At 37.4% G+C, this 20,692-nt stretch overlaps 2 protein-coding genes across 3 annotated transcripts; both read left to right on the forward strand.

Annotated features, from left to right (window-relative positions):
* The first annotated feature begins 434 nt into the window (after positions 1–434).
* Positions 435–3,913, forward strand: LOC116307703 (uncharacterized). The gene has a single exon (XM_031718002.2). The coding sequence runs from the start codon at positions 1,114–1,116 to the stop codon at positions 2,860–2,862; it is 1,749 nt and encodes a 582-aa protein (XP_031573862.1). The 5' UTR covers positions 435–1,113; the 3' UTR covers positions 2,863–3,913.
* Positions 3,914–8,150: 4,237 nt separating this feature from the next.
* Positions 8,151–20,395, forward strand: LOC116307706 (kinesin-like protein KIF13A). Of its 2 annotated transcripts, XM_089039448.1 has the most exons (25): positions 8,151–8,246; positions 8,322–8,373; positions 9,133–9,224; positions 9,757–9,804; positions 10,634–10,717; positions 11,102–11,164; positions 11,392–11,469; positions 12,081–12,160; positions 12,549–12,668; positions 13,297–13,397; positions 13,886–13,949; positions 14,062–14,161; positions 14,610–14,664; positions 14,745–14,827; positions 15,221–15,337; positions 15,663–15,767; positions 16,013–16,102; positions 16,547–16,643; positions 17,118–17,260; positions 17,668–17,727; positions 17,810–17,911; positions 18,176–18,277; positions 18,686–18,790; positions 19,531–19,681; positions 19,787–20,395. In XM_089039448.1, the coding sequence occupies exons 1-25, from the start codon at positions 8,244–8,246 to the stop codon at positions 19,837–19,839; spliced, it is 2,148 nt and encodes a 715-aa protein (XP_088895574.1). In that variant the 5' UTR covers positions 8,151–8,243; the 3' UTR covers positions 19,840–20,395. The 2 variants fall into 2 exon arrangements, with proteins under 2 accessions (XP_088895574.1, XP_088895573.1); XM_089039447.1 differs by lacking the exon at positions 8,151–8,246 and having other exon boundaries at positions 8,316–8,373.
* The last annotated feature ends 297 nt before the right edge of the window (positions 20,396–20,692 follow it).

Consider the following 20,692-nt stretch of genomic DNA (forward strand, 5'->3'; position numbering starts at 1 on the left):
TAGAGGAGCATCAACATCGGAGGCTTGCAAATGCAACTGAGATATGTGAGCTAAATTCCTGACTAGATTCCTTCTTTTCTTAAGATTGATTCCAGGAAAGCGACGTGAACGGTATATTGCGAAGAGAAGATTGTGCAGCTATGGTTGTCTGCATTACGCGTATGAACATTGATTGCGCTCCTTCTTACGATTGAGCCAAGAAAGCGATGTGCACCGTAGACCATTGTACAGTTATATGGTTGCCGACACGAACTGAACGGTGAGTGGTCCAAGGGCTGATCCAGGGGGGGCAAAGGGGGGCTGAAGCCCCCCTACAGCAGAAAAAACGATGCTTTTTTATATTGTTTTCCGTCGTTTTGACGGAAGAAACTCAATTAGCCCCCCCTAAACTCAATTAGCCCCCCCCCCCCCTAAAATCTTGGCTGGATCCGCCCTCGTGGTCTTCCAAGTTTCCGCATGCACCTAAACGAACGTCTCCATGAATCAGCTTTTTGAAATGAATATTTAGAACACTAATTTATAAGTCATTCCGGCACTATACCTCATCCACAAGTCTTGTTATAGTGTTGCAGGATTTCAACTATGGACTATCTGTCAAGCAGGTTACTTTGCTGTCAGCAACTATAACTATATTACGCGGTCAATAAAATCATTCATAAGTAGATACGGATTTTCCGAAATGAGGTGCACTGTGATAGTTACAATGACCACGCTCGAGGAAATGATATCACGTTCATCGCAACAATCTGCTGTTTCTAACTTTACTGGTAACAAAAAAGAAAACTAGCTCAGTTATAAACCTCGTAGTGTGTCTCAGCATGTGTTTGTTGTTTTCACTTCTATCTCTGAGAACTGAGTTGTGATTGGTCGAGTAGTCGATTATTTTGACAAAGGAACAATGAACACGCCATCTGTAGACCAATAAGGACAGTTGTAACGTCATAGATCAGGGGATTCCCCGTGTCATCACGGTTCGTGTATAAAATCGTACTTGCTCGCTCCTGTTTTTATCGAAGGTGGATTCATTTGGTTGTGTAAGCAATCTTACCTGGATTCACTCTTCTATTTCAGTTTACTAGCTAACAGTGGTGATTTTTAAAAGCCCTATAGTTGATGTCAAAAGTAATGGGGGAGCTAACGGTGGAGGGTATGGAGCTCAGCCACGATGAAGACGAGAACGACATTTCAACGGCGAGAGATCAAGAATTAGAAGAATCGCCAGACACGTCACCTTCTGATGGTTTTACTGCTATAATGAACGAGCATCCAACATCTATAAACACTATTAACAATGAATCACTGGGCAATGGCGGTGTAGCTGGTGGAGTCAAGAATGACGGCATGAAAAAAACTCTAGTGTCAAGAGGAAGAAAGGGGGCCAAGAGGACTTCGACAAAAAAAAAAATGTACATAGAAAAGATTGATAGCCCGACACTGATAAATTTGCATGAAATGTCATCTTATGGTGCCAGTCACAGTTTTTATACCACACCAGACAGCAGCGCACGTAAAGAAGATCATAGAAACTTATCTTTTTCGACAAAACACCGTTGGACCGTTGGCGCCAAAACTACAACCTGTCGTGCTCTCGAATTTGGTGGCCGAGTTCCTGATCATTGGGAGGAATTATCAAAACGATCCGTCCCATCAGATCCAAAGACTGGTACAAGACTTTCAAGTACTCAGTCTAAGATAGCTTATCCTTGTCGTAAACGAAAAGCTTCTTCTAGTGCTGCAAAACGGGGAAAGCTGGTTCATGGCGGCGGCGGGCATTGTACGATCACTAGGATTGAGAAGAACGTTAACATTAATATCGCTGAGAACGCAGGGTACCTCGTCGTTGGGAATAATACCAAGATTAATATTTGCAATTGTGTAAAAGAAAATAAAAATGAGCTAGCAGACATCGAAGAAGTAGAAGCAGATGGCTCTTATCCATCAATTTCTCCTAAAAAGTCACTGAAGGTTACAGCGGACGAAAATTTCGAGAAATTCATGTATGCCTTTCAAGACATCATCAACCGTCTTCATCCTTTGAGGGACAAAGGAAGGTTCAAAGAATTTTACATCGTGGCTGAAGGCTTTGCAGGATCAAGTGAACCACATATACAAATTCTTATATTGATAGAAAAGAGTATGGCTCTGAGCTACCAAAAAGAATTTACGAAGTCAAAGGAGATTATTGATGAAGCAATGAAGATGATATCGAACAACCTAGGGGTCGAAATGAAGAACTTTCTGACAGCCTATTCACATGTCCACCTCACAGGACTAAGCAGACGCCAAAACAGGCTGACAGAGGCAAATAAGTTTGTTTCCACTGCTAAGCAAAACGAGGAGTTTACTCCTTTTAGTATAGCTAGAGTATTCATTGCTTATGAACATGCTAGTAACTTGACTAAGACGCTGTCCCTAATGAACGTTGATGAAGACGAACCATGGCAAATTATGAAAGAAGACGCCAGTAAGAGCCTCAGAGAGTGTATTACATTATCACAGAGAATACATGAAACAAACAGCTCCATTTATCTCCAGAGACCACAATTCAGCTTGGTTAAATTGGCGTTAATGAACCTTAACTGTCGGACAAAGACATCACGCACCCAACCAGTGGAGGAAGAAAGTATCCAGGAAGCTGAACGATGCATCAAGAAGATGGAAGAGTACGAAGGTGACATCAGTGAAGCGCTATCTATACAGCTCTACGTAGCAAAGAGCGACCTATGCTTTCGAACAAAGGATTTTCTCCAAGCCAAAAGCTTGGCACAACAAGCATTGCATATAGCCGAAGAAAACACTTTTAGTTTGGAAATTGAACCGATCCAAGATAGATTAAAGGACATTAATAAATTATTGACTTAATTGTCCCGATCGAGTAGACTAAGGTAACTCCAGATAAATATTAATTTCAAACATATTCAAGAATACAGATGCATGCAAACATTCAAATTCAAGGCATTCAAATTACTTTTCTCGTGCTTATTTATACCAAATTCAGTGCATTCGTAACCATAAGATTATTTATTGAAAATATCCCTAGTAGATGAGATCTAATCCTAGATGATCTCAAACTCCCGGCTAGTTCTTGGATCGAGACGTTTCAAAATTTACAAACGGATTGAATTATTTTTTTGTTTACTTTCACTATTTGAATGAAGTTCTTGTTATCCATATTTAACTTAACAATTATTCGCTGAAGGCGAAGTGAATATAATCGGGGAATATTTTCCTCGCCGCTCGACATTTATAGTATTTTTTAACACAAGTGAATTTAACGGAGAGAGAGTATTTTTGTCTTTTCAATCTAATTTTAATTATCTTTGTGAGAGCGGCACAAATCCACAAACGAGCGTGCGCGTGCGCGAGTGGTGAATATAGCAGCATTAGACGTAAATTGTGACCAATGAGCGCGCCGGATTTGTTATATTCACTTGTGTAAAGATACTAAATAATTATATTACTTTATCTTTAATATCGATGAACCAATCAATTATCCTTAATTATTTACAAATTATTTCACTTGCCTGCAGTTACCTTAGCAAAGGTATTGTACATTATCATTGAGCATGGAATTATTATATATTGATTGAAAATGTATTGAAAATGTTATTGAAAATTGTATGTAACTATGAATTGATAACATCAATAAGGAAAATTTAAGGCAAAAATTGTATAAAACTATAAATTGATAGATATCAATCATTCAGTTTAGTCTTTTTGTGGTTATACACCTATTTTATAAAAATGCTGATATATTTTAAGCATTTATCATCAAATTATCTTCAGACATTAATGCTCGTCGCTTCGTCCATGATGAAGTTGGCGGCTAGAAATCCATCCTCATTAGCTTCGGTTTAGTGTACGATTGCTTCATGATACAACAAACTGGAAGGATAAATAATAACAGAGCTTGGCTTGTGTTTAAATGGTGTGTTTTGAAAAAAAGCTAAAACGCGGGCGTAGAGTGCATTTTACGGCCCCCTCACAGCCCAATTTACATACATTTACTGTATTTTAAGTGTACCTCTCTCCGCCCGGGATGTAGTCCTCATGATCCGTATGTATCTAAGCCTTCGCTTTGAAACCCATATAGTTTCCATATTCTCAATTCCTACCACTTCTAGTTTGAAAAAATGATGAAAAGTAGATTCTGTATGGATGTGACAAACTCAAGGGACAGACTCATCCAGTCCTTGTTGTAGAACTTTTTTTTTAAACTTGGTCTGCATTCATCGAGACAGTACGAGTTCTCATCCATACTCACCACCAAATATTTTATTACATCGACAGAAGGCGTCCCTCTGAAGAGTGTTGAAGGAGTGCGGAGTAGCTAATTTTACGATGATTTAGTAAGCTAATTTAAAAATTACATCGACAGAAGGCGTCCCTCTCAAGAGTGAGAAAGATCGAGTACAAGGTACAAGGTGTGCGAAAGTCACAACACTCAAAAGGACACTTATGATTTTCGAAGGAAAATTTCAGTCGATTCCATTAATTCCATTCCGCGTTCGAATTCAATCAAGAATGAGCAACAAACAAATTCAATTTACGCTTTTTGTGGTTACACACCTATTTTTTTTAAATGCTTATGTATTTTTAAGCTTTTATCATCTATTTAACTTCAGACGGCAATAATGTCTATTATCGAGATAGAAGGTCTCCAACTTGGTCTTGAACTTGTTTCTCGTCGTTTCGTCCATGAAGAGTTTGACGGTTAGAAATCTATCCTCATTAGCCTCGGTTAAGTGTTCGATTGCTTCGTGATAAAACCAACTGGAAGGATAAAGAATAACAGTCTTGGGTTGTGAGTGAATTGTGTGTTTTGAGGAAAAACTATATCACGGGCGTAGAGTGCATTTCACGGGCTCCTCACAGCCCAGTTTACATACATTTACTGTATTTTACCTCTCTGTCTCTCCGCCCGGGATGTAGTACTCATCCGCATGTATCTTAGCCTTCGCTTTGAAACCCATCTAGTTTCCATTTTCTCAATTCCTAACACTTGTAGTTTGAAAAAATGATAAAAAAGGACATTGTGTGAATGTGAAAAACTCAAGGGACAGACTCATCCAGTCCTGCAAGACTCGAATTCAGTCAGATACAACAAGCTGAAATATTCTTTTGTCCGCGCGCGACTTTTGAGCATGTTTGAGCGGATGGAACTAATTGAGCCCGTACTAAACCAGATACAGACGAGTCGTGCCGTGTTCTTAAGTTGTATGGGCAATATCCTGGTGTAATGAGGACCGTGAAATTCGATCATAGCATGCAGCATAGAAGAGAAGAGAACCAAATATTCCGATATAGAACAGGATTCCTTACTTGAACTAGAAGAAATCCACCTCCCTCATCTGAACGAGGAAAATACCTTATCAAAACCGTACGCTTAGAGTAATTTGCATTTGATCCTCGTGTCGTACTTTATTTTTATAGCGATCGAAATGACGCACACGTGTTTTCCATCATGGTTTTAGTTTGGTCACAGTCATAAAAGCCGCATTTCATACGTGCCATTATAGAAGTGGATGAGGAGGAATAGCGATGGGCTTATATATCATAATCATAAACATAACATAATATTTTTTTACAGAAATGTGCTGACTGACGCTTCTTTATTCTCCAAATCGCCACCAAAAAAGATAAGCTTAATTTATACGGCGAAGAAATATTTTAACTGAAAATATAAATTTACTATCGGGATCTTCAACTGTATTCCTGGCTATTGAATTAACGTTCCATTATCCGCTCTACTTATGTTTAACTGCTGAAGGCATTCAATCAAGAATGAGCACCAAACAAACTCAATTCATAGTCTTTTTGTGGTTAAACACCTGTTTTACAAAATGCGGATATATTTTTAACCTTTTATGATCGATTTAACTTCAGACATGAATGTCTTTTATTGAGATAAAATGTCCCCAAATTTGTCTTAAACTTGTTGTTCGTCGCTTAGAAATCCATCCTCATTAGCCTCGGGTTCGTCTACAATTGCTTCGTGATACAACAAACTGGAAGGATAAAGAATAGCAGGGCTTGGCTTGTGATTGAATAGTGTGTTTTGAGAAAAAAGCTATATCACGGGCGTAGAGTGCATTTCACAGCCCCCTCACAGCCCAGTTTACATACATTTACTGTATTTTACCTCTATGTCTCTCCGCCCGTGATGTAGTCCTCATCCGTGCATCTGAATCTTTCACTAAGAAAAATTACTTAAAGCTACTTTTTAATTCCCAAAACTTTAAGCATATGAAAAGGCCATTGTTAAAAGGCGTTCAATCAAGAATGAGCACCAAACAAACTCAACTTAGTCTTTTTGTTGCTACACACCTATTTTACAAAATGCTGATATCGCCAAGTGGCTTGTTGGTTGATAGGTTTGATGCTATTAAATCCATTTCCTTTACGACCAAAACAAAACAGATTGCACAATTGATACCTATATCATTTGTTCTTTTTAGAATTTGTCAGTTTTATGGCTAAAATTTAAAATTATGGAAAATCAGAGTCTGGATTGATTCCTTGGATCAGACTTTTCTTGGGTGAAGTCCAGTGTGGGATGGTGAAGATATGGTGAAAAAAAAAAAAAAAAAGTATTTCAACTCCAAAACTTGATAGAGAGTCTAACATTACCATCAAAATAACTTAAACAGGGTCAATTTTAGTAATCGATTTTAAAATACGACATTTATAATTCCGGATAATTATCAGTGGTCATTTGGAAAAAAGGTACTCATAAATATGGTCAAGGATACCCTTAAATACAGTCATTTGAAAAAAGATATATTTAAATATGGTCAAGGATACCTTAAATACGGTCATTTGAAAAAAAGATACTCTTAAATATGGTCAAGGATACTCTTAAATATGGTCAAGGATACTCTTAAATATGGTCAAGGATACTCTTAAATATGGTCAAGGATACCCTTAAATACGGTCATTTGAGAAAAGGATACTCATAAATATGGTCCAGGATTCCCTTAATACGGTCATTTGGAAAAAGGATACTCTTAAATATGGTTAAGGATACCCTTAAATACGGTCATTCGAAAAAAGGATACTCTTAAATATGGTCATTTGGAAAAAGGATACCCTTAAATATGGTCAAGGATACCCTTAAATACAGTCATTTGAAAAAAGGATACTCTTAAATATGGTCAAGGATTTCCTTAAATATGGTCATTTGAAAAAGGCGTTCAATCAAAAATGAGCACCAAACAAACTCAATTTAGTCTTTTTGTGGTTACGACCTATTTTACAAAATGCGGATATATTTTCAAGCTTTTATCATCGATTTAACTTCAGAAATGAATGGCTTTTATCGAGGTGTCACAGTCACAGAACTACAATCCAAAAGTTAGACGGTCTGTCTCAGAAAATCTTTTCTGCGACAAAAGGAAAACTAATTTCTACAGCATAGTACATGTTCAAATAACCAACAATTCAGGAACTGTGGTAGTTGGAAATAGTGCCAAGATTTGCCTAACTGATCCAAGTGTCGTCCAGAAGAGCTCCTCACTGTTGCAGAAGGCTAATTAGTTCAATAAAAACTTTCATTTTAATGATATTGTTACCTTCTATCTCATATATAAACAAAGAACAGTCAATTATTCAAGAAGACAGATTTATCGATAAAGAAACAGTGCTTTAGTTAAATAGTTTCAGCAAAATGACATCCTTTTTGTCACGTTATTTTCAATATTTGAATTTTTGGTATCGAACCTTTTCATAAATAAAAAAGGCCTGAATGATTAGGAATAATGAATGGAAAAATATAGAAAGGTTAAAAAGAAAATTCTAAATCGTAAATGTACAAATATTGTATAACTGTAAAACTTATTTTGAATTTTGTCAAATTTAAGCTGGAATCTCAGCCATAAGTAGCTTGATTGTGACATCACTGTAAATAATAAAATAGTTCCGTCTAGAGGGACGGCGGTACATTTCACCAAAAATACTACAAATATAATCTCCCTGTCCCTTGAAAATGAAAAAATAAAATCTGTTTTGTGATTTTTAGTTTCGGGTTTTAGTTATCTTCTTCCTTCCTCCTTCGCGTCTTGTTTTTTTTTTCTGTTCAAGCGCACAGGAAGCCCAACAACTTGGACTAGGTGCCAGTCGGTTGTTGCTATGTTTTGATATTGACGTCACGTGTTCTTCTTTGCCAAGGAACAAGAATACAATGGTGAAGAAGAGAAGACAAATCCTCCATGCAAATTCCTAAATCACCTCAATAATACTACAAAATGGTAACCCATAGTTTTGCTTGATTATAACTGATAGAGTTTTGATTCCAAGCTAACTGGAGTTTCTTTGAAATGAAGGGTTCTGAGGGCACAAACGTGAAGGTTGCAGTTCGCTGTAGACCGTTCACTGGTAAGTCAACTAAAAGCTTCCTTCAAATTTACGTTTATTTGTGAGTTCACTCTCTTATTAAGGGTTTTATTTAGACTTTAACGTCCAAGTTTCCTTCAGCAACAAGATACGTACATAACTAGGGATACCAATAAAAATAAGTCCAAAATTCTAAACCAGTTTAAGAGAGGGAAGTATGGCTGCTTCTGGCTGCAATTATATCATGGAGATGTGAGCTTCGAAGGATTAAACGTTAGCTATCATTCTTAGAAAATTCTGCTGACACGTAGTCCAAGACCTAATGATACAAATAGAAAGAAAGTGTCTATCTTATTATTATGTTCGTCAAATTTGGAGGAGGAAATGATATATTATTGATGACGTTGGATTATTTTGAATTTTGATGTTTTCGAGGAAATTTGGACCATGCAACTTTTTTCTTGGCCGTACATCGGTCCAATCAAGCAATCCTTTTTGTTTTAATGAAGATTGTAATATTGTATTTGCAAGACAATATTTTGTGTCTCTTGTTAGAATTGCAAAATACTATATTTTTTGAGGGGGAAAAAGATAAAGAATTAAAAACCGAAAAATATTCTTTATATTTACTTTCAATAGTAAACAAAGGAGACCTTTTCCATGTCGAAATGGCTGTGACTGCACTGTACTGTACAGAGTGCCATTTACTTAGTTGGATGTAGGGTCATATTTACCTATTCTAGGGCACTCTAGTTTTGAAAGAAATTGCATGCCTATTAATTTAGAATTATTTTAAACTAGAAAATGAAAAAGCTAAGGCCTCTACTAGAGTGGTGAAGATGAGTGGGGAGAAAATTATTGTTCACAACCCACAGCCTGGATCAGCTACCAAGGTAAGAGAATAACATTAATGCCAGGCATTAATTGACATTCAAAAAAAGGACACATTTTTGGACTTGATAATGATGTTGTCATGTCAGCAATGAAACATCATCATTTACAGTATTATTGCTACAGGCATGTAGCTTTCTTTTAAGAAAAAAGAGAGGGAAAAAAAAAGATAAAATATATAGGCCTACTTTATCCATCTTAGCAGTGAATTTTTTTTCAGCCAATCACATACCGTTCACCTATTTTGCTTCCAGCCTTCATTCCTTGGCTACTGTAACCCAACTTTTGCATATTTTTCTGTTATTCTTTGACTAAAACATAATATGTACAGTAAACGTAAGCACTTACGAGAAGCAGAAATATGGAAAAATAAAAATAAAAACTTTACTTACCAAGTTTGCTTCATTTTTTCAAGCTCAAAAAATGCTTAGGGCCGGTCATTTTGTCCACTTAATGCTTTGCGTGCCACGCTCACCACTCAGCTGGATTGATTGATAGTAAAATAAGATTATAATTTTATTAACTCTTGTACAGGAGCACTCATTCACATTTGACCACAGTTACTTCTGGGAGGCTAAGACTGTAAGTTTGCCACTGTTTTCATATATTGCTACTGTACATGCTGATTGAGACAAAATTAACTAATGACAGGTTAATAAACAAATTCTTAGAATGTTGTTCCCACACTTGTAAATGTACCTTTGCTTTCTCTCACAATTTACTTGGTTTATGGTAATCTACTAGCTACCCATGCATTAACCTACCACAATATTAAGTCTCAATCCACATGTTCAGCATAATATCTCTGTAAAGCAGCTTCTGTGCAATCTGGGTAGGCTCAGATTGAATAATTATATGGGTTAAAGACTAAGAGGAGGGTGCTGAGACTTGAAATTTATTGGAAATAGAGGTTTAAATTGTACTATCACGTGAAGGCAGCCATGTTAGATTGCAATACAATCATCTTTCATAAGAAAGAATTCAATTCCTGAGAGCAAAGGGATTTTATTGTTCTGCCAGCTAACCACAGGCAGCCCAACCTGTATTATGGTTGCTGACACATGATTATGCAAAGTCTTTATTATTGAGTTACATAGGGAATGGAATAATGGCACCCTAAGCCCCTCCCTCCAGCCCTCCCTCTAGCCCCTCCCTCTAGCCCCTCCCTCCAGCCCCTCCCTCTAGCCCCTCCCTCCAGCCCCTCCCTCTAGCCCCTCCCTCCAGCCCTCCCTCCAGCCCCTCCCTCTAGCCCCTCCCTCTCAGTCCCTAAAAGATTGTGTCACATCACAGTCACAACATATTATGATGTAACATGGTATTTTCTGACTTTCTACTTATCTTTAGATCATTAGATTGTGTGATATTATTAACAAATAAACTATTAATTAATCAACATTTACTGATAACACAGGAGCAGCTTTACCATGATCTTGGTGCACCTCTTCTCAACAAAGCACTTACTGGATACAATGTCACTCTCTTGTGCTATGGTCAGGTTAGTTAAAGACTTGTTGATTAAGGTTGTTCATTAATGTAGAGGATTGGATTCATAATATGATGCCTATGCACCCAAGATAGACCACAATGCACCATGTTTGGTATCACACAGAAAGTCTCACTTAGTGCCTCAGCCACATTCAATGAACAGGATGCGTTGTGGTACAAATAATACCATGTGCGGCATCATAATCAAAAGATATTTGTACTCTTAGCTAGACCACAATGTATCATTTTTGGTATCACAGAGAAGGTATGACAGTGCCTGACAGCTTGTCTTACGAGACAACCCCACTTGGCATGGCAAACAAGTCCATACTGTAATGACTTTGATTCTAAGGTGTTATTTATCTAGTTAATGCTATACTACTTTATGACTTAGACAAATACAGGTAAAACATTTACCATGAGAGGATCTGAAGAAGAACCAGGAATTATTCCTTTGGTAAGTTTATTATTTTCTAGTATCTGAGAATTTTTATTTCACTGTCATGAACACTCTGACACTTTTTCAGGACTGTAGATTATTGACAGAATTAAATTGTATGTACACCTGTAAAGTTGTTGTATCAGTTTAGGCCAGGGAATAGTAATCATTCTTTAACTGTGTACAGTATGTGATGTACAGGTTTGTTTTAAGCTCACATTTTATGTTGTCGTGGTATTTTTCAGTTCAACCAAGAATTATTCAAGCAAATTGATGAAGCACCTCCAAATAAACAATTCTTTGTTACAGTTTCCTACTATGAGGTTGGTACCGGAAATATTTATTGTTCTGTTAACTTTATAATACAAATCAACAGGGGATGCACTAGATTTTTTGGGGGTTTCTGATGCAGGGAAGTTACCACACAGGTCTCCGAGGTGAAAACTGGTTCCAATCATTTTTCTTTTCTACTAGCTTTAGAGAACACTCTTGAATTTGAACATGTTTCACCATTATTTCTGTGCCATCATACATCAGTGAGTGCTGTATGCGAATACAGTACCGCGAATACAGTTGACTCTTTTTGAGCGACCACTTTCGTGAGCGATCATCTCCCCTAAGTGACTACCTTCAGTTGGTTTTCAAAAGAATTGTTTTTTAAAATATTTTCACTGTAAATATTTGAATGAGTGCAACTACCATTGAGGTTTTATTTTAGCCTTTATAAATAATTGTTTTCCTTTCTTGCAAAAAAAAACACATCCCCACTGAGACTAAAATGTTCTTGCTGTATGAGCTTCTTGACAAGACCTAATTTAGGGCCTCATTTAATCATTTCAAAGAAAAATGTAATATAAATGAAATGTTGGTCATTGTGTTCCCAGCAGTTTTTGTGATTTTCAGCTTAGGCTTATTATGACTTTTCAATTACCAGATCTATCAAGAATCGATCAATGACCTATTAAACCCAAGTGGTTATGAACTGAGAGTTCGACAACACCCTCAACTTGGCATGTAAGTATAAACAAACAATTATTATTAAAATAATAATTTTTTTTTCTACTTGTCTATTCAATTATTGTTAAACGAGTGTAAACTATATATATCATTATTATACATGTAGCATAAAAATGTTAATAAAATTACAAAAAATAAATAAACAAACAAACAACCAAACAAATAAACACAAGCAATCAAACAAACAATTTGCTGTTTCACTGTCAGATACTGTAGGTACTGTATATAGATCCACACTTTGTCATCTTCTATCATACTAGCCTGCACAGCGGCTCTCTGGGATGAGGGACTCTTCCCAACCCCACGCGCAGCCCACTCCGGAGGGGCGTACATAAAAAGTAACCACATTTATAAAGAAGTATTTTTTGTTGTACTGTACCTGTAGTTATGTAGAAGGTTTGGCTGAGCTGGTAGTTGAGAATGCAGAGGACATATTGCGGTTGTATGAGCAAGGAAACCGAGTCAAGAAGCTTGCTTCAGCTGATAAGAGTAAAGGTGCTTCCAGGTAATATGCCAACTTTGTACATTTTGCTTGCTCAACTAATGGCCTTCATTGATGGTACTGTAGTCTTTAATTGCCTGATTTCCCTGTCATGACTTTTGTCTCGATCAGCACATAGCAATGATAATAGCTGAAGTATGTAACTCCATCATAGTTTTGTCATGTCCTAATAAACCTAGAAAATGATGACCATTAGCTATCGCATAATTAGACATATCAAACATTGAGTGTCGTATCTCCCTGTGTCTGTTGTCTGCAAGGCAGACCCACGAGTTAGCATTGTCCCCGTATCCTTTGCGATTTTCCAAAGTTTTTCTTTTTTTACTTGTCTTTTTTTTTTTCTTTTCTTTTCTTCTTCAAAAATGTTCATGTCGAATTTGTTATAAAACGACGGCCTTTTTGTTTGCGGTTTTTCCGCTCAATCCAAATATGGAATTGATCATACCATATATGGAGTGAGCTTTCTCTACTCCAACTTCGACACTAACACATAGAGTAAAGCTTGATATGGAACTTTTGATTTGGTGTAAAGAATGTTCTATTAACTGACTTAGTTTATAAAGCATTTGGTTTTGCATGCCTGAAGTGTTTTGGTAACTGCTAATCTTTGGTGTATTGCATGTACATGTAGGTCAGACAGCATATTCATGATCAATGTGGAACAAAGAAACACAGAGAAAGGTTCTTCTGGTGCAGGCATCAGGTCCAAGATAACTTTGGTAGATATGGCAGGTAAGACAATGCTACTGGAGTAAAAAACTTTAGAAAGTGGATTGATTCTCCCATAAGTTTGATTGAAAGAGAGCTGCCAACATACATGTAAACCCATACTTTCAGCTCAGAATTACCTCAAAGTAGAAGAATTGTGCACAGAACTATATTAAGACTTTCAGTTGGCAATAAGGGTTTATATTGAGGGCATTGAAAGAAAATACATATCCCATATTCCCCTACATAGCTTTGCAGCTACGGCCAATATGGGATATATTTTCTCCCAACTAGCCGCCAATGTATACCCTATTGGTAGCTCAAAATCACAAAATTTATAAGATTAGAAAAATTACTTTTCAGCTACAGTGTATTAACTATTGAACAATAATTTGCTTTCACTATTTTGCAAATTTTCAATAAACCATATATGAGAACTTATATCCTATACTTAGGTGGATCATTAGCCCAGAGCACAAAAATAGTTAAGATTGTGGTTCATTATTTTGTAGGTTCTGAAAGGTCAGACAACGCAGACATTTCTGTGAAGCAAGGAGCAGTCTTCTATAACAAAGGGTGAGCTTGATGACATCCTCTTGATCAGGGTTCAATTGATCTTTGGTAACAAAAATTGAAGTATTGCTACAGTCAAAGTTTGATTTTCTCTATTACTGTATTACATTTTCAGAGTCAATGCACTTAATTCAGTCATCAGCACACTAGCTGTGGCTTCTAAAAAGGAAGGCGTAGTTCCCTACCGAGATTCTAAAATCACTAGGATCTTACAGGTACTATATGATTTATGATGTACTGGTATTTTTCTTACTGATAAATTTACCCCAAATTTGTGACGGAATATTTGTCATACAATAAGAGTTTGGAAACTAAGGTTACGTTCATAATGTATGGCAGAGGGGGGGGGGAGTCGGGCAGGTGAAATTTAGGGGGGATCGGATAATTTTTTAGCAGTGAAATGGGGGAGGGGGGATTTGACAATTTTTTTCAGAGAATAGGCACATGCCCTTAAAAGCTCTGTGTTTTCTAACAATGTTTTGGAAACAAATTGATTGGTGTCCACCAAAACTCTATTATGTCTCGAAAAAGTTTTTCATGATTTCACCCATGTGATTGAGAAGCGCTGTAAGTGAAGTAGCAAAATTTGAAAACTTTTTTTTGGAATACACTGTAGGTCTATAACGAAACATGAAGCTATTAGTAATGTTTGTCTTCTTACAGGATTCTCTTGGAGGTTCTTCATATACGACAATGTTGATATCTGTTTCACCAGCTGGTAAGAATCACTCTGCTTCAATGTAGAAAGGGAATTTTTTTTGGATATTAACAGATTAATCTTTCTGGTTATCTTTACAGACTCTGATTTTGAGGATACTTTATTGAGTCTGCAATGTGGCAGTAAGATGAGAAATGTGAAAAATATGATCAAGACAAATGAGGTATGACTCTAATAAAAAGAGAAAGAAATAGAATAAGAATAAGAAACGAGGAAAGGAGAAAGAAAAAAGAAATGGGAAAATGAAGAATAAGAAAAAAATTAGAAAAAGAAAATAAATAAAAGAAATTAAATGAGAAAAAGGAAGCAAGGAAAGAAATGACAGGGTGGATGAAAGAGAAAAGGAGGAAAGATAAATAAAGTGTATAAAACAAAGAAAAAGATTATAAAAGTAAAACTTTTTGTTTAACAGAAGAAACTCTTCAAGAATTTATTTTAGTTTTCTGTTAATGTTTTTCTGTTTTCTGTTTAGTTTTCTGAAAAAGATTAATATTGAAGAATGTGAGGATAGTAATATTATGTTATAATATGATTAAGATCGCTCTTCAATCTGTAGATAGAAAACACGAAAATTATTAAAGACATAAGGGATGAAATCACAAGATTAAGAGAAAAGCTAGCCAGAACGGGAATCACTAGTGGACCCGATAAGGAAGATGTCACACAAATGGAGGTACAGTAATTTAGTGATACAAAATAAAGCAATTATTCCTTTCTTATGACAAGCTACATGTAGACAAAGGTACTTTTCTCTGATTGACCGATGGAAGGTTTTATGTCCTACACTAATTTTGGTAATTGCAAAATTGCCTCATTCTTATTGGCTGTTTACTTTCTGTGTTAAGTGAAGGGCATTATTACTTCATTCTGATTGGCTGATAGCAGTTTCTATAATATACCAGTTCTTGAGGGTGCACGTAAAATCTGATTGGACGATTGGCCAGTGGGAAAACGGTTTGTGTATGTACTTATCATAGTGATTTCCTGTTGTCACACAGGAGCTTATCAAAGACCTACAGACAGCCAAGAGACAAACATGGGAGGAAAAGGAAAGAATCTCACAAAACTTTGATGAGGAAAGGCGCCTGAATTTAGCCAACAAGGTTAGTAATAAAAAACTCATGAATCATCAGCCCGTGCACTCAATAATGGATCCAGGAGGTAGTATAGGTGACTAGTAACTCGCCTCTATTTGGAGCATTAAAACACTAAAATTTAAGTAGAAAGCCATATGCTCTGCTACATATACAGTACTCTAGCTCTCAAAGTGACACTCACACCCTTAAAATCATAATAGTTCTGCCAGTAACATTGGGTTAGCAAGCATCATCTCATATCCTTTTTTTAGGGTATTCTCGACTGGGTGATGGATACGATGAAAAGAGACAACAAGGAGGTACAAGAGAGACTCATGGTGCTTCAAAAAGAAAAAGATCAGGTAGGAAGCCAAAAAGTCTGATCAAAGTCAGGGCACGGCTAACTCACAGTTCGAACCCAGAAACAACCTATGGGCTGATTAAAAGTCAGGGTATGGCTTACTCAAAAATTGAACCCTGAAACAACCCCTGGGCTGATATAAGTCAGGGTACGCCTAACTCACAGATCGAACCCTGCAACAACCCCTGGGCTGATGTAAGTCAGGGTACGCCTAACTCATAGATGGAATTGAAATTTAGCATGATGGGTTTTGTTGAGGGAGGAAAACCGGAGAACCCAGAGAAGAACCCTCGAATCAAAAGAGAGGCCTACAGTAACAAACTCCTGACATGTTATGCCGAGTCCAGAGGTGAGAGTGCACTACCTTTGACGCACACGAACAAAATAATATTCTTACAAAAGTTTAATAGTTATTCTTATCGGATATGTCCTGTAACTGTTTTAGCTTACGACAGAGTTCAAGGAAAAGCGCAAACTGGTCGACGAACTGAAGGATGATTTACAGGGGAAGATCACAGATTACTCTAAGCTTACTGAATCTGGTAAGATCATGGCAAAAAACAACAACAACAACGACAAAGGTTTCGAAATACACAAAATTACAAAATTCAGTCCGGGTGAGTGTAGTCTTGAGAAAGACTGTTGTTGTTGGTGACTGACGTTTCGACAATATATGGCGTTTTGGAGTCATCGTGACCTCCTTCAAGTGTAAAATAGCTAGAGTTCAATGCTGCGATATAAACAACAGCAACAACAACAAAGGCAACCGTAAACAAAGGAGTGTAAAAAATAATTAAGTTTTCCAGTTATGCTGAGCAATGTGATTGCTAGATATCGAAAAGCCGAGAAAAACACCAAAAGAGTGATAGCATTTAAATGAATAGTTTGGCAATTCACATTGTCCAGTATCCTTCTCCTATTATCCTTGCCAAGGACACACGCACAAACTGCCCTATCACGATATTAGAGATGATAATCCCTTTTAATTCGTGTAATACGTTCTGAAATATCCATAGGAAAAGATGGCGAGGATGAGCTGAAGTTTATGGTAGCCACCATCCATAACATCAAAGAGAAGCTGAAAGGAGAGAATGACGAGCTGAAGAAAATCAAACACAAACTCAAAGAAATACAAGAAAAACAAAAAGCTGAAAAAGAGGTTTGTAGGATTGTGGCAAGGAACCATAAGGCCTCTAAATTGATATGAAAGGCAGAAGTTTGTAGCCTTATTCGTTGTTCATAATGTTCGTACGTTTTGTCGATAATGCTGAGTATTTGAACGAGTATCTCGGAGGAGGTCAGCCAGATCAGGAGCTTGATTTTTCAGAATCAAAAACATTGTTTGATGTAAACCTATATAATGGATATCATTTATGTGATGTTGTTACTGTGAAATTGTCGTTGATGCTCCCTATGATGTTGCTTGCGCTTGACATACAGTACCAATTTTTGACGCGCTTGCCTACAATTTTCCCGCCACGGTTTTTCCAACCAATAGCGACACACTTGAACTGCTGTTTATAGTTCAGTTTTTGGCATACCATGATGACTTTTTGTCTTTCTCAGGAGGCGAAAACTCAAACGTCATTTATGAAGGGAAACTCTGAACTTCGTCACAAGATAGAGGTAAAATTTATTGCCAAGCTTCTTACATACTTTTTAATCCTTGCTTTAATGTAATAAACATTTGATTCCCATTTGTTTTCAGGCGGAACAACGTGAAAAAGTCGAGAAGGAAAATGCGCAAACTTTGGCTGATGAGGTCGATCGAATAAAAATGGAAATCGAACAAGAAAAAGCCGATCTAAAGGTGCAGTCCTCCCCTCTCCCCCACTCCACCTTCATCCTCCCCCTAGTGTTTCTCCCAAAGGGGGAAGGGTTAAGAAACTGGCTAATGTGGCGGGAATGGATTATTGACTTCTATATCTACAATAAGAACTCTCATTATTAGTATTTGGCTATAGTTTTACAATGAATGACGCGCACCACAGGCACCCCAGCTACTGTATTCGCGCGCAGCTTTTTCCACCATATATTCATGCAGTCATATTTATATAATGTAACGATATTATAGCTCAAGGCCGCTGAAGGTGCTCAGTACACAGCAGATCAAGCCATCAAGCTAGAGATGGACACTGTGGAGCTTAAAGCTGAAAGATCTATTATGTCAATGAAGGTACGTGTCTCCCTCGATATTTAGGTTATTGCCATTATCGTTGAGTGCCGCCGCCCGGTTAGCTCAGTTGGAAAGCGTCGGTCTGTTGTACGGGAGGTCGGGATTCAAGCCTCGGCCGGACCAGCACTCAGAATCTTATAATAACTGAGGAGAAGTTGCTGCCTTCTTAATTACATCTGCGAATGGTTAAACCTTCAAGTCTTTTCGGACAAGGACTTAAAACCGTAGGCCCACAACTGTCTTCATCTAAACGACTGTTAATCAAAGAACTGCAATAAAAATAATGTTTTGAAGGAGATTTTGGACCGACTTAAAGATTTTAGAAGATTAGAGAATTTAAATCTTTAATTAATTGTAAAGATGTTTTTTTGAAGTGATTGTCTAGTGACGCGTTGTACTGTTCTACAGATATCTACGTTAGAGAACGAGAAGAAGAAACTTAAGGCAGATTTAGAAGACGCGTATAAAACACACAAAGATGAGATGGAAATCCAGCAACTACAACACTTCCAGGTCTGTACAGCACTTGCGATATGTCCAACCTCTATTTTGGCAAGCGTCTGCTCTGTAGTGATAGTATAAGAATAAATGATAGGGATCTCTAGTTTCCATTTTGGTTGGATGATGTAAACGTTTTTGATTGATTATTGGTTTGGTAAAGGAAAAATAATCTAAGCCTGAAACAACCAGTGCTGATCTAGGTCAAACACGGGTAACTCATAAATCGAACCCCGAAACAATCTCTGGGCTGATCAAAGTCAGGGTATGGCTTACTCACAGATCGAACCCTGAAACAATCTCTGGGCTGATCAAAGCCAGGGCGTGGCTTACTCACCGATCAAACCCTGAAACAACCTCTGGTCTGAACTAAGTCAGGGCGTGGCTTACAAATGGAACCCTAAAACAACCTCTGAGCTGATCAAAGTCAGGGTACGGCCGAGTCACAGATTGAATACTGAAACAACCTATGGGCTGATCAAAGTCAGGGCATGGATTACTCATAAGTGGAATCGGAATTTAACTGATTAGGTTTTTCAGAGGGAGGAAAACCGGAGAACCCGGAAAAAACCCTTTAAATTAAGGGAAGGACCTAACAAACTCAACTCACATGCGATCCCGAATACAGGAATCGTACCTAAGACCCCAGAGGTGAGAGGCGAGTGCACTACCCCACCCTTGATTCCCCACAAACCCGTTCAAGACTTATTCATTTTCTTTCTAAAGCAACTCAACTTGTTGTTATTTTGATGCAGACCTTCCGTAATTACCGGGAAGTGTTCGAAGAACAGAAGGCTGCCATTGAACAACGCTATCGTATGCTGCTTGAAGAAGCGATACAAGATGCCGTGTTCTTGTCTACACGAAATCAAGAACTCATGCAAGAAAACCAGTCGTTACAGCAAGGTAAGGAATAAAATAAATTAGTATTTTTACACAAGTGAATATAATAAATTGTATCGTTAATAATATAATAATCTGTATCTTTTAACCCTACTTTTATAATTTCAGAAATAGCCGAGATGAAAGACCAACTTTCACTAAGAGGGCTAGCAGAAGACTAGTGGAAGCGAGATTTATGATACGCCCTGCATTTTTTTATCGCACTGACAACGCTAGCGTCACGACGTCACGCAACGTTTCTCTTCCTGGGAAGAGAAACGTTGTGTGAACATCTTCGTAGGAGGCTATGGTTCTTGTAGTTTTCATTGCGGCCGTCATTAGTGTCATGGCCAATCCATATTGTATATAGTTATCTGTATCATATCCATTGAGTAGGCTAAAAGATGTTTGCTTTGCTAGTGTACATTAAGCATTGCGGTACGCTGTTAGACAAACCAGGGTGAATCATTCTTATCTAGATTAATGCTTGCTTAGCAGTAATTTCTTAGGGAATACCGTTTCCTACATAGACAAATCCACCATCTTATCCCCCCGTGACAACGCCACCCAGTCGTGGTTGTTTGCAGTTTAATGTCGAATACTTTGTAAAGCACCGACATGAGATTCTAGCGAATAACTCCTTAATATCCTCAACCAATGGTGATCCCAAGATTCTCATAAAAATATGAGACGCATGGACTCTTTTGTAAATATACTTAGCTATCTTCCATCTTCCAAGTAGTTGCATTAGTGAATCGGTATGATTAACAATTATTCGCCTAAGGCGAAGTGAATATCGGGGAATAATAACCGAAACGAAGTTGAGTAATTGTTTTAGCATAAATACACAGGTGATTCTTTCAAAAAAAGGGAAAAAAAGAAAATAAAAAACACATTTAAAACAACAAAGCGGCTGGCCGCCATTTTGGATTATCGCTGGAGGTGATTATCGTGTGATGAGTTTCTCGACCAATCAGCGCGCGAGATTTTCAATAATCATCTGTGTATTTATACTAATCTGTAATAAATGTGCTT

This window comes from Actinia tenebrosa, unplaced genomic scaffold, assembly GCF_029948245.1.
Source record: "Actinia tenebrosa isolate PJP-AT-01 unplaced genomic scaffold, QUT_ActTen_1.0 PGA_scaffold6__47_contigs__length_16458017, whole genome shotgun sequence".
Taxonomy (NCBI): Eukaryota; Metazoa; Cnidaria; class Anthozoa; order Actiniaria; family Actiniidae; genus Actinia; species Actinia tenebrosa.